The sequence below is a fragment of the Helicoverpa zea genome, chromosome 3 (genome assembly GCF_022581195.2).
Source record: "Helicoverpa zea isolate HzStark_Cry1AcR chromosome 3, ilHelZeax1.1, whole genome shotgun sequence".
NCBI classification, from domain to species: domain Eukaryota; kingdom Metazoa; phylum Arthropoda; class Insecta; order Lepidoptera; family Noctuidae; genus Helicoverpa; species Helicoverpa zea.
The window spans coordinates 1,725,693-1,744,664 of NC_061454.1; the positions used below are offsets into that span (position 1 = coordinate 1,725,693).

At 38.5% G+C, this 18,972-nt stretch overlaps 1 protein-coding gene across 3 annotated transcripts in view; it reads right to left on the reverse strand.

The window, feature by feature from the left end:
* Positions 1-1,999: 1,999 nt before the first annotated feature.
* LOC124645805 (zinc finger protein ush) overlaps positions 2,000-18,972 on the reverse strand; it is a 197,279-nt gene continuing 180,306 nt past the window's right edge. For all 3 annotated transcript variants that reach the window (XM_047185707.1, XM_047185706.1, XM_047185709.1), the window contains exons 2-3: positions 5,191-7,094; positions 2,000-5,010 (exon numbers count right to left, since the gene is read on the reverse strand). In XM_047185707.1, coding sequence (XP_047041663.1) covers positions 4,606-5,010; positions 5,191-7,094 — 2,309 coding nt within the window. In that variant the 3' untranslated portion in view covers positions 2,000-4,605. The remainder of the gene's footprint in view (positions 5,011-5,190; positions 7,095-18,972) is intronic.

Consider the following 18,972-nt stretch of genomic DNA (forward strand, 5'->3'; position numbering starts at 1 on the left):
TCGGATCTCAGTCGAATCAAGTCGAACGTGAATCGTATGACGCTTAAGTAAAATTAGGAGAATCGCGGCCCTGATTGCATATCTTAAAGGGTGACATCATCTTAATTTTAAGAAACAACGAATAAAAGTAACTACATAGTTATCTGTAGGTACCTAGGGCTGCCATCTCGAATTTTGCCAAACCACATTAAAAAAAACCCGGACATTTGGCGTAAATCGCATTTTTTCCCCGAACGAGTACGACTTTTTTATTCGTCTGGACGGCCTCCAAAAGAGGACAAATCCGGGGAAACCCGGACGAATGGCAGCCCTATCTGTACCTATACTATGGTCGTTAGTAAATACTAGCCCAGTCCATTATTTTTGATTACCCAAACGAGATACGTGACGTAGAAACATTGGGCAAGGTCAGTGTTGTTGTTAAACGAATTGCTTATAAACATAACTAGTTTATTAGTCTACTTACATTTTGGATACCATCAGCTGCCTGTAGGTTTCACTTATTTCAGATTTGTGTAAAGACGTTAACTCTGGTTCTTTAGCCATCCTCGGATAAAATGTAAATAGCAAAAAAGAAAATGACGCACTGCGATTAATTGCAAATATGAATTTGTCTGGAAAGTCCAGACACCAGACAAACACTATTAACGTTCACTGCGACGTGCAAAGAACGAATGAACGGAATGAGTGTTCCAACTTCGAAGGTCTTATTTTGTCTCAATGTCACGTGACTAATATAAATATACACTCTTTTGCAAAAAAAGCGGGCAGCTGTATGAAATCTAGGTTTTAAGAACTTTTCGTGTATTTCAAAGGGTTTTAGTAACTTTAGTATGTTACACATTTCTGAAAAACAATGCGTATTTGATAAAATTTTCACCTGCTCTTAAGTGGTCTATGCTGATGATTGATACCAATGTTACGAGTTTCGGTATTCTTGTGTAAAGCGTTCTATTGTTTTGATATTGTACCCCCGCGGTTTGAAATATCCCTTTCTTAGAGCAGGTAAAAATCTTTAAAATACGCATAGTTTAAAAAAAATGTTTTGATGTATTTATTATTTTAGGTATTTAGGTATCAATGCGAGCTCTCGCGATATAACTGCGCACCTTCTTGGAAATTTCAAACAAAAACAAGATATTACGCCTTTGTCCTTAAATCCTCGTGGCTAAATAACAGCTGTAAAGGTCTGAATAAGATCATGGGTTTAAGCAACGCAGCGCGGTCGGGTTAAAGATGGGTGACCAATAAGACATGACGAGTTCCTCCATCTTTCAGAAAGCACGATAAATTGGTTTGAGTTGATGAGGTTAGACAGGCAGTAGCTCCATATACCGCATCTGGTTAAGCCAACTCAACATAGTTGGCAGATAAATGAGAAACTATTGTCGGGCTGACGATGAGGGGTTCGTGACGGTGCAAAGGAGTAAGCGCCGTCAGCGAACCAACAAGAATCGCTGCAGCACGGCACGGCCCCTATTGAGCCTAACATCAAAATCTGTGCCGCCTAGCCGAACACCCCGGTGTACATCTCCCGCCTACACTACACCACTAAGGCGGAGGACATTGAGGAGTATTTGCGCCAGAAGCTGAAGTACGCCCCGAGAGTGCAATGGTAAAGCCATACGGTTGTCTACCAATATTTATGCGGTGTGATGTTTCTTTGAGATTCAAAATTAAAATTAAATCTTTATTTGTAAACCTACAGTTATCGGCACGGATATTGAGCTCTCGGCGGAAGAGTGGGGATCGCTTTGCGCACTGTACACATAAAGCAATAAACCAATAAATCGCTTCTGCGCAGGTGAAGGTCAGGGCTCAATATCCGTGCCGATAACTATATTTACGTTTAAGGAGGTGGTTCAAGGTACTATTATTATAGTCCATCTATGTCTTGCATTAAAGCGTACAAATACAATCATTTTACATTTTACTTGTAGGACTTCTGATGTTTTTCTGTGTAATATACGATAAAGGGTATAGAAAATAAAAAATAATATTTAATATGTGATAAATAATTTATTGTCTGGCGGTATTTTTACAATATCATTGTTTGCCTACATCAGCTTACGATTCATTAATTGTTATTATCACTTTAATTCAACTTCTTATTATAATAATGTTGCATTTTAAACATTCTTACGTACTTAATGGATGTCTGAAAATATTTTATGAAGTTGATAAAAAAAAATACTGGTAAATAGCGTGGGTTTGCTGAAATATATTGCAAGCGTAGCTTTTGTGTGTTGTAAAAAGCGTTTATGTAAGTAAATACATATGTTTTAATTTATTCAAAATTACATAAAAAAACTGGTAGTACCTATTTATTTGATTCGTTGTAGCCATAAATTAATTTCAGACATCCATTAAAACGCGAAACGAAATAGATTTTTATTCGAGATGACGCCCCTACATTAAAAACTATGTTTTTACTGAGAACACAGTTATGGCACATAACATCAGATGCTGTGTTTCGTTAATTTTTTTTAACATAAAATGTCATGATTTTTACGTTTATTCTACTGGTCTGGACTGACGACCACAGATGTGACTTTCAATTTATGAAAAAAATAAAAAAATCTGAGATTGTCTTCAAATAGTAAATAATAAATTATTGAATTAAAAAAATATTGCCCAGTTTGGCATAATGTGAAACCTTTACTGAAGTTACTAAGAAAAGGCTGCTAAATGTGGATTACTGATCCTAGGTATGACCATTCCCACTACGTACTTTGATGCCATTATGCACTACGACGACAGCATTTCACCCTACCTCACTCTGTCAAATTTCTTCAATGGATTTTCAACCTTATCACAATAGTGGAAGGTTAATATTCGATTGCTAAAATTTGACAGATTCGGGTAGGGTGACTGACTTGCTGGCGTTTGCACCTGTAAGGTTGAGCACATTTAAAAATTCGATAAAAATGTTTTTAAAAGTCACTTCTGTTAGCAACAGTCCACTAAATACGTCATACAATGGAAGATCGACAACATTTTTGTTTTGTACCTATTTTTTTTCTATCGCAACATCGATTCGAGACTCATTCCTTTATAGACAGACAAAACATAAAAGTTTACACAAATTACAATAATTATACGTAGGGAACAAGTCTTGTAGTCACTTAATCTACAACTATATTTAATGAGATAACTATAAATGCAAATTACGATTATTCTAGCGATGCTTTGGCATTGACAAAACATGGTATCTCACAGTGTGCCCAGAATATTTTGACAGTCAAACGTCAACAAAGTGTCAAAATCAATTTATATCTCTAGTTTCATATTTAACTACGTGTCAAAATATACTGGAAACACTGTATTTTATTAACACTTACGTTTTGATACTTTTAGTTGGGGGAATGATAAATACTGTGGCATACTGTGGTAAGCAATTTACAAACTGTTTTTAAGGAAAATAAAAATTATCATTCTAAATACGAGATGTCGACATCATTGCAAAAGTTATGTTGAAAGTTGTTACTAGATTTGAAAATCCATTGATTTACAAAGTAATTAATGGCGAAGAAATTGTATTCAGATACTGTGTTTACTTAAAAAAGTACAATTCATTTTGAGTGACAAGATATTCTTCATTTTTTACTATGAATTTTAATGCATTTGCCATCAAACAAATGTAATTACAGATTTTTGGCAATCTTCAAAATGACACTGGTAGTTAAAATTAAACCGCATTATGGAATCAGCACCTGCATTAGGGGTAGATAAATTCACCTAATAATTAATTAATATTAAACAAAAATTAACAACAAAAATCGAACAATCACTTAGAACGAATGGTAATAATATTTAGTAATATCTTTACATATATTTACAATTTTGGTAATATTTTTAACCGTATACTAATACAAAGACGAAGTTTAACTTTTAACTAGGAAATTTACAATAACAGAGTAACAAAATCTTAAAGTATGAGGGCTTGTATGTACATTAGCCAATATATTAAGAACTTTTTACTTGATGTACTCACACGAGGACGGACTCATTTGAGTACAGACTCATTTAAGTACAACAAGTTTTGAAGGGTTAAGATGAAATACATTTAGCTCAAGTTACGCCAATTTTATGTAGATAGGACTAATTAAATACCTTCGTCCTCCACATGATATTATCTTTTATATCATGGCGTAGCGTAAGCCAATATTATTATCTTTTTATATCTTTATAATTTAACATTGAATCGAAAATTTCAAACATCGATTTGGCATTGATATGCAGTACACGTTTAATTTAATAATCATTAATTTATTGCACATTTATTTTAATTTTATTTGAAAACGAGAGGATACATTCTTATTCTAGGATAATTACAAGACATTCCAGGAGAAGCAACTTAAGCATTTATGATTTTGCGAGCAATAGTTTTCAAAGTACATTTTCCATCAGAATTTCAAGCTATAAACCGCCATCACACAAATATTTAGGTACGTGCGTAAACATGAACGCATCACACTTTCATAATCCGAATAACAGGTGGCGCTACTAGTAGTAGCACAGCATAAATAATCGTTTACAACAGAGTAACTGTTTTGGCGGCTTATGCGAGAAACAGATCATCAGACGGCGAGTCTAGAATCAAATTCATAGCACAGGCGTATCAGTAACCCTAGCTGGCGTTGGCACGTTGTTATTAGCCGTCGCATCCTGATTGTTAGCGGTACAATAAAACTGCTTATGAGCCTTATAAGTGTTCACATACTTGAAGGAAATATCGCAAGACTTGCAGTAGTTAGGGGTTTCTTCGAGTTCTGTTTCTGGTTCCTTTTTGATGTCGACTGTTGGGGGAGGAGGAACGGGAGATGTTTGTTCCTCCTCGGGCTCATCGGTCGCGTGGACGAGACGTGCGTGTCGCACGACGTTGCCGCGGTATGTGGAGGTGTAGGCGCAGCTGCCGCATCGGTGCACGCGCTCGCCCCCCACCGCTGGGCTTGGGGAGGTCGCCTCACGACTGTCCTCTTCGAGAACGCATGCGATGTAGCTCTCCTCCTGAAAGTGATGGTTCACTGGTAAGTATTGGTTGTGCTGGCCTTTTATCAAAAGGACTTCGTTTTTTAATTTTATGAGAGTATTGCTTGGGAGGTAAAATGCTTCATTCTTAAGATTTTGCGCAAAACTATTATTTAAGTACGTCGTTTATGGTTAAGACATTTAATGATAAAAACTTACCTGCAAGTCAGCAGGCTTCTTGTTGTTGAAGTGCATGCGTATATGGGTGCGCATGCCTCTCAGCGTGTTTCCCCGGTACCGGCAGATGGTACAGCGGAACGCCTTGACTCCGGCGTGGGCGTCCATGTGACGCTGGGCGGCGGCTGCTGTAGGCGACACCACATCGCAACAAGGGCATTTCCATCCACCCTCGGTGCCCGAAGTCGGTCTCGGAACCTCAGGAACGCTTCGAGGAGATCGCGTCTCCCGCTTAGTGCAATAAAATGATTGGTGAGTCGTCAAGTTGTCCAGCGAACTGAAGTGAATGCCACACGCCAGGCAGATCAACTGGCGGTATTGCGGCGGTGGACCGGGCTCTGGTGGCGCAGGACTCGCGCGCTCTTCCCCGCCTCCCGCCGAACAATAATGCCTCTTGTGGATGCGATAGTTCTCATATTTACAAAACACAATGTTACACTCTTTGCATTTAGACACTCCCTGTTTCACCAGCACTTGAGGAGATGCTGTGGTAACCGGTAGCTCTGACGCCAGGCGAAGTGCAAGAGCAGGCGGTATTATTGCGGGAGGAACTATCGGGGCGAATTTCTCTTCAGGTGGCGATGGGACACTTGGAGGCTTAGGTGTTGGCCCTCTAGAGTTTAATCTCCGTCGCTTTGGTGAACTCTCTGCACTTGGTGATGAAGACCGTCTAGACGGGGATGGCGTGGCTGGAGAACCAGGCAATGAAGGAGCGCATACAATTTGCTCAGGAGTTGTAGATCGCAGTCTGTTCTCTTTCTCATGTTCATCGGTCACCACAGATTCAGGTGATCGTCGTACACTGAGATCTAAAGGAGTTGCACCATCTCTCGGTGGCTCTCGTGTTCGATTGGCTGATTTTAAAACCTCGGTTTCTTTTCCTTCCGCATTCATGTTTGATAATGCTCTACTAATTGGTTGAAATGTTCCATTTGGTAACAAAAAACATGGCGTGTCAGGATCTGGTAGTGTTGTACCCGGTAGTGTACTTGCACCTCGCAACAATGAGTATGGAACTATGAGAATCGGATTAGTGGGTAACGCAAGAGCGTACTGGTTTTGATTTTGTGCTGGAGGCGTGGCTCCAGGCGAGGGTGGCGCAGATCCCGAAGTTGCAGAGCCACCGCGAGCGGACGCTAGTGCTTGCTTAACAACTTGTCTCGTGCTACAGTAATGCTGTTTATGCGCTCGGTACGTTTTGATAGAGCTGAAGCGAATATCGCAATCGGCGCAGTATCGGTCCTGTACAGGCGGCCCTTCTGTGACTTCTCCATTAGAAGTCGGCGTCGGTGCCGGAGTTCCACTGCTCACAGGGGAGGAGGAATGCATTCTCATATGTCGGTTCAAGCTTACTTTCTTGTCAGCACTATAAGAACAATAGGTACAAGCATATTGTTTGCCAGCAGGGCGTGGAGTTTTCGCATCGCTACTGGACTCATCTGCGGTTGGATCAGCCGGAGTATTCGCTCCCTCCGTCGGCTTTGGCAATCTATTTGAACAATAATGTTCTTGATGAGCTTGCAATGTACTGAGTGATGAGTAGCGAATGCCACATGGCTTGCAGACGTAGCTGGGTGGTCCTGATGCAGGAAAAAGCCCTGGGAACGCAGCCGCCGATAGGGCTAAGTAATCCCGCGCTTGTGGTGCAGGAGGCGGCGGCGGCGATGGTGAAGGTGGCTCACGTTTGAGCGTAGTCGCTTGCGGCGCGAGCGCAGGGTCTGTAGCAAGGCTGGTGTTGAGGCGCAGGCGAGGCGGTGAGGCGGCAGGCGAGCCCCCCGAGGCGGGCGAGGCGCCACCGCTGGACGCGGCCCGCTCGCCCTCTGAGCTCGGCGTGCGAGGTTCTCCCGGCATCGCCTCGCTCTCGTTTCCCCATTCCTCGTCCTCACCTGAAAACAAAAAGAAGCCAAGTGAGAATCTATTGACTGCGCACCTAAATGCAAAATGTTTGTGCAAAAAGAATGCATGGCATATCAGCTCCTATTAGTGTTGTTAATAGCTGTGCGATGGTGAGTTGGCAGCAACGTCTAGCGATAGTCGTCACTCGTCACGTTTCGTCCCGTATCTGTCGACGTCAGTCAGATGAAGCCCTCGCGAGTCGAGGCATACATTAGCGCTCCTAATTGAGACGTGGCCGCGCTATGTAAATGTCGCCGCGTGGGTGGGGCGCGAGCACCGGCCACTCGTCTTAACAAATGCGAGAAATGTGAACGAGATTAAGTTCGCGCACCCGGTTGATCCGTCATTACGGCCGATGCTCGTCCATCAATATCGTGAGCGGGCCCGCGGCCAAACAGAACAAAAACTTAACGGACCCCGTTGTAATTGGATCTGATTTCCAGAAAACGCTCGCTCACCTTCCTTTTTGAGCGACAACGATCTCTACCGAGCGAGGAATTAACCTATCTTTCGCGCAGCGATCTCGACTCAAAACGCCAATTAATGAGAGGCTCAACTTCATTCTCCTGGCCCTGTGAAGATCATTATATGGGCACGACAGCGAGATGGACGCGACGATTGGTGCGGCCGCGCACCGACCGCCATCTCGCGGTAACGAACACTGCTCGAATCGGATTGCGTTCGGGTCACGCTATCCTAGTGTGCGCGCGTTCCGATTGGTCATTACGATTGCTCGGTGACGCGCGATTGGCCGACTAATGCTGCTTTATCTGGCAGCTTAATGTTAGCGTCATACCGAACGCGAGCTTATCACGGTTCGTTAGTCGCGCTCCAGCTTCTGTTTTTGCTAAATAAGTTATAAGCTTGTGATTGTTTGCTTGGCGAAAGGTTGTCCGGACAATCAGATAGATGGCGTGACTCGGTGTCGTTTATGCAGCGCTCGCGAACTGAACGTCGATTCGTTAAATGATATACATCTATGCCCTTTGTCTTTATAAACATGTCATTGCGTTCGTACAAGAGAGAAACATGCGACTCATGTATTCGTTGAAAGCTAGCCCGCATAGTTTTGACTAGAACTTCACAATGAGCTGGTTAGATTAGGTGTACCCTTTGACTGCAAAGTTGCCTCACGAATGCAGGAGAACAATGCATGTTGCGTTTTCTTATATGAAAATTCAGAGAATTAAACATTGGAATTAAATGTTAAACGTTTGGTGAAACAAGGCCGGCGAGCGTCATACACGTGCCTACACGACACACGTAGAAAAAAAACAAAGCGGCCATCTTGTTGAGGTTTTATCTGGTTTGAGATCAGGGTCCAATTAAAATAGTCGTGCATCGGTGGCGTCACAATCGCAGTGATACAAATCTGTGATTGTGACGGCTGTGAGCGATCACCTAGGACGCGCTACCACGGACCACGAATCATATCGCGATTGATAACTCACCGTAATCGCTGTGCACTCAATGCTATCTCGAGATACGAAAATAAATAAATATGGACGTTTATTAAATATTTGTTTAGGTACTTGTGTAAACATGGCGCTGGTGAACGGTAGAGTAATTTATGTTCTGACTTTGTGGAGTCCTTCACGTGTCGTGTTAAATCTTCACATTGAAAAGTTCATCAAGTTGTTTCGCATAACTTATAATATGACAACATTTTAACTACTGAATAGTATTTGTGTACATATCTTCAAGAAAATAATACCCATCATTTTCCACACACAAATAAACATTAAACTTTTGTGAAAAAGTCATGCTTAAGATACATAGATTTGATTTTTATTGTCATCCATCATGTTCTCAAGTAAGTTTGTAAATTGTATGTAAGTACAACTGCACCTAGCACGTCAAACCCTAACTATGACACATAGTAAGGCTCCCTTACATAAGAAATACGAGTGTATAAACCACTGATTGCTTCTTTTCTTGGAAAAATGCGTTATTCATCATTGCGTCAGCGTCAACAATTAGTAGCACTGATTAAAAACATTGACCTGATGTGATTCTCAGATTTACGATGTAGGTACCTAACAAGAATCATCTATTGGTTTCTATGTCAGTTTTATTATATCTTTATCTATGTATATCAGTAAGTAACTATTCAATATCCTCCATTCTAACGTTTGTAAAGATAGATGGCAGTACTAGTAGTTTACGGAAATTCAAAATTCGTTTGCATACACGCTTTTGAACTGTCCCTTTCTTATAGAGACAATTTTAAGTATAATATATAGGTACAATCCACTTAACTCTAACTCGGGTGACCCAATGACCAAACTTTAATAGATTAGAACATCAAAAAAACTAATCCAAGATATAAATCTTAATCATAAAAACGTTCTCAAAGTAAGCTTCAATAAAACTTTTTAAACATGTCTTCTTAACGTCTGTCACTACATAACATTACGAGCCCCATTACCAGTGTTGCCAGATGTAAATGAAAAAAGCTACCAACAAAGAGGTGAGTGACAAAGTCGGGCCAGATTATCTATGGTTAACATCTTGATTTATTTGTGTTTGTTCTGGTGGGGAGTAAACAATCTATCATATGTGAGTCCGTGATAATATCATAGGTGTTTAATAGTAGTAGTGAGAATTCGAATAGAGCGTGCGTTGTAAGCAACTCGTTTCGCGATACTTAAAGATAACGTCCCAAACGATTGTAGTCTAGTTTTTTGTAACGAGATAGAATAACGTTTTCAGTGCGTCTAAGATTAGAAAAGATCTCAGGTATCTTTTAATTAAAGTATAAGCAGTTTAAAGTTTCATTAAAAGAATTTTAGATAGATACCGTGCACTCTTTTCTTTCAGGTACCATTTCGAAGTAGGTGAGCGGGTTACACGTGGTAATGTCTAAACTATACAATCTTATACTTACTTAAGTTACGTCTACTTATAGTCAGTAATGACCAATGATGACGGTACACAAGATTTTTGATTAATTGATTAGTCGGACCGAGTATTAGTAGGTAAGTTCCTACATACATGTGGAATTTCTTAGCGGAGGTAAGAGTGCAATCATTGTAATTGGTTCTTGGCAATACAGCTATTAACAGAACTTGAGTGTGCTCTTATAATTCAGCCTATCCTTCCCAGAAACCCGGCGAGATATAAACCCAGTAGTGCAAGTCAGCTCATTACCGCCAAATCCATAACAAGCCCATTGAATAACTTCAAACAGCTCCCAGCCACGCTATTTACACATAAAAAATATTCTCAAGTTCATATCAAGTGGATCTTCAGCAAGTGTCCGGTAGGATGAGCGTCGTGCGTCACGATCGGATGCGCATTAACATATCGCCGGTTCGATTCCGCTATCGTTACGCTGAGCTGTGCTCATGGGGACATGTGCCCGTTTGGGGACGGCACGAGATTTGTTTGATTGTTTGTTTGTTTTTGTGGCATGTTTTCTTGTTGATTGATAGGGTTTTGAAAGTATTTTGTGCTGAGGTAGACTGGTGTGTGCTTTGTCTGCGACTGTTTATTACGATTCACTGTTAAATGTACTGATATTGGGGGAAACTTGCAGAGAAGATTGAAGGCTAATCAGGTGCTACATCGTTCCATAAATCTGCCGAGAAAATGGGAAACATATCTGTTGCCTATTGGCTTACGATGATGTTTCATTGAATAATTTTGGGAATGAGATGCACTTTATTAAGTACTCTCACTTGTCCCATCCCACCTTTCAAAAATGGAATCCAATAATTTTCTAACAGCGCCTAAACGTACCAAGGAATTAAACATCCACAATGGACACTAGTCCAACAAAAACGTTACTAAGTAAGCGTAGTACGTAGTAGATAAACATTTCCTCGTGGTGTCCGTCCTGCTTCATGACGAATAAATCTAGATGTCCACGCGGCCGCGATAACAGTAACGTACAGCCGCGATGTTGGTATGAGACCGCGATAAATGTTGCCACGCTTAGTTCGTTATCTTTGGTGTTGGGTGTGCAAAAAATATGATGGTAGTTGGTAGAAATTTTGATGAGTACTCAGAGGTTGTTGTAAAAGTCTGTTTGAATTGTGATTTGGATACGTTTCACTAAAATGAATGCTAAAAATGGTGTTAGAGGACAATGCATGCAATCATATGCTAATAAGTATATCATATCATATCATATCATATCATATCATTTATTGCATTCCATAATGTACATTTGGTGGAAATATAAATAATAGAGGTAGTCACAATTATGGACCCTGATGGGCACAGCAAAGAGTTAGAAGAGAGGAAGGCGTTTAATGTAATAAATTAGGTAGTATGTAGTATATTATTCAAGTATTTATTTATATTATAATATTGCGTATATTTTTGTGTAGCACAACTACATTTTATGGTTATTTTTCTTTATATGTTGCTTTTATTTAATTTTCAGTTATTTCTTTATCGGTAATATACTCGTTGATTGTATAGTATGCTTTTTTTATTAAAATTTGTTTTAGGATGTTAAGGAATTTTGTGTCACTTGTTTCGTCCTTGATTTTGTTGGGCAATTTATTGTATATTTTGATGCACATCACGTAGGGGCTGTTGGAGTGTAGTGTCATGTTGGAGGTAGGTAGCATCAGCATATTTTTGTGTCTCAGTGATCTATTAGTATAGAGTTTCATCAAATTGAAAAACATAGGAAACATCATTGTGTAACGTACATATTTGTATCAAGATTCAAGATATCAGGCTAGAAATAATAACCGTTGATGATTTTCAAATAGGTCAACCAATTCTTAATTATCCACACAATTCGTTAAAACAATTACAACAGCCACTCGTACGCAAAGTACACGTTTATACAATATTAATTACACACTTTAATTAACCCAGTTTTACGTGCTAACTAAATATCGTCAAAGCAACCCCTTACCCGCAAACGAGTTGTTGTAATCATAGAGCAAAATCTCAACCTCCTTGTATGATTGATGTAGGATTTAATATTCATGTGGTGTTGCCACATGTGTGAGGAACTACGTTTGGTAGAATTGATGTGGTATTTAGGAAAAATAATTTCTAGAAAGAAAAATGTATTTATTTTGCTGCCTTTAGCTTTGAGCTGAGGCTAGTGTTAATAGTCATTTTAGGTGTAACATGTCTAAAAGAATTAGCTAAATCTGAACGTCACAGGATTCACATAACATGGTTAGGTACATGGGAGTTAAAACACTATTTATCCATGTCCTCAATTTAAAATACCGTTTGAATTTGGCAATTTGAAATCAGAAGTGGAATTCATAAGTGTTACTGCCAAGATAATAATAGGTGTCCATAACATGTATCAAGACGGTAAGAAATAAGTTAAACTCATTAAACACATAGTAACTATCTTGTGTACAAAGATATGGATCTAATGTATGTCAGTGTCATCACCTTATCTTACTTTCACTTTTCAGTAAGAAAAATAACCGTGGTTCTTGGAAGGTGGAAGGTGATCTTTTCTTCTACCTCTTAGACTTTGATATCCAAGTGCTAAAGAGTTTTCTTTTAAGAATTTTCTTTATAGCTTCTGATAAATGAATTGCATCGATGACTCTATGAAAAAAACTTGGTGCTTTCCCGCGGTTTTGCCCGCGTCCCATGGTAACTACTGGCCGACCCGGGATAAAATATAGCCTCCTAAGTTACTAAGAAAAGGTGTAGCTTTCCAACAGTGAAAGAATTTTGTAAATCGGTCCAGTAGTTTCGGAGCTTACACTCGGGTAGAAACAAACCGAAAAATATTTTATTGTATTACCTATTTTATTTATTTATTTTCAAGCATATAATTTACATTTTTAAATATTAAATATAAAAATAAAAAACATTTAAAAATATAAAAAATAGGTTGCCACCGATATCGGGCACAGGGTCCAAGGTACCGTATTACCTATATTATTAGTATAGAATATATAGAGTAACAAATTATTTACCTAAAAACATAATTTATGATTTAATTTGAAACTGCTACTTCAGGTGACTTAATAACAGGCTAAATTGCGTGCCAATTTAAAACTGTAGTAGCGATAACTTTACATACAAAATTATAGCTGACCGAGTTAACCGCCTCTCATTTGGGATCATTTAGAAAGCCTGCAGGCTTATTTTGTACACTGGCAAGTTAACGGTGTCTTGGGTTGCCAGACTATTTGGTCTAAAAATATTTCGGTGATGAAAATTGAAATGATTGAATAATAAAAAATTGCAGAAAAGATTGAACACTTTTATTATCTACAATTATTATTTTTTTGAAATTTTGTTTGTACAAAAGGGCACGAGATACAGATATCGAAAGCCAATAAAATGCATTCCAATAATTTGAAAAGAAAAAAAAATAATACTCTCAATTCTAGACAGACATTAACTAAACACTTATTTTAACATGTACGTAGGTACTCCAAAAAAAAAACTAAAAATAAGAAAAGCGACGCAAAAATATTTCAATTTGTACACTTCATGTCCCAAAAAAGTACCTCATCCAAAGTTTCTTGCGTCTAGTGTGGTGCGTATTAAAAACACAAGTAAGTAGAAGTACCGATTGAAAGCAGATACGAGCGAGGAAATTAAACATTTCACAAGTAATTGCTTCTTTTGCTTTCTTTGTTATTTTATCGTGAACGATTTTGACGTATGGCGTTTTTATTAATTTTTGTGATAATTTGACTTGATGATACGAAAAAGGGTGTTTTGGTTGGACTTATTTACTTCTACTTATCTTTACTAACATTGATACTAATTTTATAATGTTTTTTTTTTAATTTTTGAAGTTATTTGAACAATTCTTTCACCGTTGGAAAACTTACACTACCCTGGTCTATATATATGCTATGGCAAAAAGTTTCCACGGGAGGAAGACCAGATCACGGGAACAGAATTCAGTGCCCCCCCGCTGGATACAGTGAGCATGTATCATCATCATGTGTGATCTTGCAGTACCAACAAAAGTGACTATAATTCGTCATAAATAAGTATATAAAGGCTTTAAGAAGTAACGAGTATTTTTTTTTACACATATACATATTTATGAGTATGTTTTACAAGTATATGTAACAAGGTCCCAAAAAAAAGCAAACCTTTGTCTAATACTTACAAATAATTTAGTACTTTCAAATATGTACCGAGATAGTGTTGTACCACTAGTCGATTACGGTTTGATTCCATTACGATAAAGTTTCACCTTATCGTTGTGTATCGAGTTCATTGTAGTTCTTATATTTTATGTGCATAGCGATACGAAAATAAGAACAAATCGGTTTATTATGGGCAAAATTACCCACAGCGATTACTATACTATTTTTTAAAGATTTTGGGAAAACATGGTATTGTAGGGAAATACGTAAAAAGCTGTAATAAAACAGTTTTTTTTAAACTTATCAATAAAAAGTAACACAGAACATACTTATAGGAAATTCCCGTAGCGATAACATTTCAAAGAATCTCCGCAAATCTTTCAATACCGTGCAAGTAAACAATTACAATTTCCTAATATTTGACTCGTATGTCCTCCCAACACGCGATCTGCAGTCGCAGAAACATTAAAAAACTCTTTAACACACAAAAAAGTCTAATTCTGATAGGCGCGGGTCTATTACCGTGGCACGCCGTAACTCAGAAACAAGTAAACACGGCAGTCTCGACATTTGCATAACTATCGAGTTTTTAAATCTATGCAAAACGCGACGATACGTTGCACGGGCTCACGAGTCGACCCCCCCACCGCGCCTTCAGTAAAAACACATGCGATTTCATAATACGTCCCCCCATAACTTCACGTGTACCACGCTTTGATTAATAACCCAGGATTACCGCACAACAGATTATAATATAATTTGAATACACACTTTTTAATAACAATGCTGGTAATACACCGCGAAATTGATGATAAAGTGATAATACACATAAATAAACAGCTTAAAAGTTGCGTCCACGCATCGCTGGAGGCGTCAAAAGTAGGCGGTACTTATGATGAATAACGTGACGGAATCCGACGTCCAATCGGATCGATCTCGATTTTAATTATACGAATCGAGAACATCGAGACGCCTATAGATCGAATATTAATATGTCGATTGCGCACGCGGCGATATCAACGGCCTGGCCTTTGATTCCGCCGTTCGAATTTCGAATGCGTAATTTGATTTGAGTCCGCGACATTCCGCGAAACTGATGCACACGATAACGGTCTTCCGCAAAAGATTCAAGATAGTTATTGCCAACTGAGAAAAATAAAAGCACAATTTATAACTGCTAGCATCGAGTGATCTTGATTTTAGTTTATTTGCATTCCGTGGACGTACTGTCTGTATTTTATTCATGTGAACATGACACTGCGACAGGCCTATATCGTAATAAAAAATGAATCAAATATAAACTAACAAAGCATTGTTACAGTGAAACGGTCACGTCAAACCGATCCATTTCCTTTTTGTATTACAGCACAATCTCGATAGTCGATAGCATCTAGCGTCGCAGCACGCCTACGACACGAAAATAATTAACTCGATCCACCGTCAAACATCATGTTTAACATCGGCTACTCCCATACCAATTACTACCGACAATCGATCGACTCACAAAAACAGGCGCCCAGCACTAGCCCCGACTGGTTTGAAAAAAGTCGTCCGAGCGTCGACGCGCCCGAGAACGTGTTAACGAGCGTTTGATGGATCGCGCAACAATCTAATACCGATGTTCTTAGTACTACTACAATTTTCATGAACCTATACATGCTTTTTATGGCACTTTATTACCTGACACCCTTCATAACACAACTGTGTATCCAAGCGCAGCCGGACAATAACAGATCCCAGATAAATCGAAAGAAATCAATTGAATTCATGAATAAATCGCATAAACTTGTCCCGCGCTGTTATCAACGCGACATAATATTTTTTACAGCTGTTTCATAAATGCGAGAAAGCGACGCACGAGGACGCGGCGGTATTTATTTTTTTAATAAATTCACGTTTAATCGGTATCCGGTATCTTTGAAATTGCTAGCGAGGCCCGTATCGATTCCATCTCTCGGGCCCCACAATGTAAATTATATAATTAAAGAAAACTCGCGATTGCCATCGAATACTTATACGATGTTAATCGAATAACGTGACTTTTATCGGCGATTGCGTCAAATTACTGTTCAAATTGCCGTTTTAAAAAGTAAAGAGTGGTGTTGTAAGCGCAAAGGGGTAAAGGGATAAAAATCGGTTTGTTTCTTAAAATAAAAAGTGTGCGGTGTCGTTTGGATCGCGGGCGGGCGAACGCGTTGGAGATTTGAAAATTAGCATTTTTGTCGAATAACTCTGTGGCGGTGCCTCGCTGAGCACCCGATACCGACGAGCTGGCCGAATCTCAGCTTTTTTATACTTTTTAACAGGATTGGACTTTAAAATATTTCTCTATTCTTTAGCAATCACTTGTTTTACGAGCTAGGAATGAAAGTGTGCACAACTAGGTATATGAACTTTGGTGAATACATGAGTACATAGAACTTTTCTTTGCAAAGATTAAACTACTTAATGTAAGCACATAGTGAGGAGCTTTTTTACTTCTTCTTTAATTGAATACAAGCAATTTATAAAAAGAATTTTTAATTCGATTATGACTGAAATATGGTTGTTGTTCTGAAGTTATTGTATGTTTATTTATTTATATTTAATCTTTTACAGTCAGGCTAAAATGGCCCATAGATATATAACTTTATGCAACTTGTTGTACATTCCATCTGATAATGATCATTCAAATACCGAAATTGACAACCACTAACTACCATATGAGTCTAAAACCTACTAGAAAATCACCAATGACTTAAAAATGAAGCAAAAACACAGCTCTAAAAATCGTTGACCCTTTATCGTCTGTAGCAGCTCTCATTGGGCGAGTAGAAATTTATGTCGTTCAGTAATCCGGGCCCATTTGTATAGATAATTTTTATTATTGCCATCTCCCCGAGCCGGCCGCGGCCGATAAGTGCCGAACGAAAGAGTTCGTAATGACAATTTAAATAAGGAAGACGTATTCGTTGCTGGCGATAACCAGGATTTGAATTTAGAAATTTTTGTAAGTGGTAACTTTGATGTAGGGCTGTGCTTGAGTATAATTGGAATACAATACTATCGATAATAATTATTTAGCAGTTTCTATGTGTTAGGCCAAAATGATTTTAGTTTTTTCAGTGACAATAGTGTTGTCAATGCTATTGTGCTTCCCTAAAATCGATAACAGTAGGTATTTGTTGGTCTTAACATCTAGAGTTATTTTTCCGAATAACAACAACACATTACAATTCCAAAGCAATACAATAACCCTACCATACAACAAACTAAGCGTGTAAACTATTTTTAACATGGCCACACCGAGTTTATCGGGCTCCCGCTCTTATGTCCGCGTTATCTCGGCCAGTGCATTAGTCTTCGATAATACAACGATAAAAACAGATCGGCCGGCGCCATGCTCGATACAGATTGTATTTAGTCGATTTAAAAGAAAAAGAATCGATTCAACCCCGATAAAGATGTTATGGCGTGTTTTCGTAGTCGAGTGACTTAATTGTGGATTCCTATGCTATGTTTACGTGGGATAATAAATTTTGTGATTAAAAATGTTTTAAGCAGATGCCCTGTTTTATGTTTGGGTAATATTTAGATAATGCAGGTTAAGTGGATGCCGAGGAATGATCGGTATTCTGTATCGGTGTATTAAAATAGTTTACTGTTTTACTAATTTTTATAAGTCACATATCAGTTCGGTATGAATCTCATTAAAAAACGTTTGAAGCTTTACGACTGATGTCCTGGGATTTAAATAATTCTAATCTTAATTTCTTGTAATTTAAACAATTATGCAAAATAGCGAGATATGCACTCTTATTTTAAATGTAGATTTTGCAATAAAAATATTTGTTCTTGATTTCTAATAGTTGTATGGACCTATTTTTTCTAAATTCTTAACTAATCTAAAATATTTATTTATTCATTCATCTAACGATCAAACACCAGAAGTTCACGACTGGTATAATGAATGAGGCGTTTAAGCAATTTCAATGCGGAATGCTAAGGACTGTAAAACTGTTAATATCTAGAATAAATTAACTGCGCCTACGACAAGGTGGACGCTCTCAGCGTATTAAAGATAAAGCGAATCGAGCGAGACAAAAATATTTAAGTCTAAGTAGTCTACATAATGACTTGATTCTTAATCGCTCGATTTAACATTACACTATATTAGATCACATCACTACCCCAACAAAATGGCGGTCTAATTTCCCTCCAAAATTAATAACCCGCATCGCTCGTGTCGTTTTTCATCAACCTCATTTTAGTGGGTTTATTATTTATCGTGTTTTCCTCAAAACATCATTTACATCGCTTTCATAACGCCGACGCACGTTGAAAGACTGAAAATTTTGTCTATTCGACAAAATAGTGCGATAACTGTGCTAATGACGCCATCACGGTCGCCATTTTCCCGCAGCCATTTTGAATTTGTAACGTTTTGTTTGTTAAGTTGCGTTGTGTGTAATAGTATGAAAAGGTTTAGGGTCCTAGATAATGGCTTCTGCACATCAGTTTTGTAGAAAGGTCCAACTATTCTGTCCCAGAGCCTTTTCACCAAAATGTCCAAAACCGCATTAGTGGACATTTTTCTTTGAAAGGAAAATAATAAATCCAAAGCAAAATGATCGCAACATCGATACAGTTTATGATTTACAAGACAGTGGACATTAAAAAAACAATGCTTATTCAACATTCGAAAAAAATAAAACAACAATGAGATCGCACGGGCTGAGTTTGAGCGCCGAAAGTTGAATACAATCCCTTGCACAGTGGGCCGAAAGCGATCCAGATCTGGCTATCGGGATCTCAGTTTGTTCTCACATCATTACCC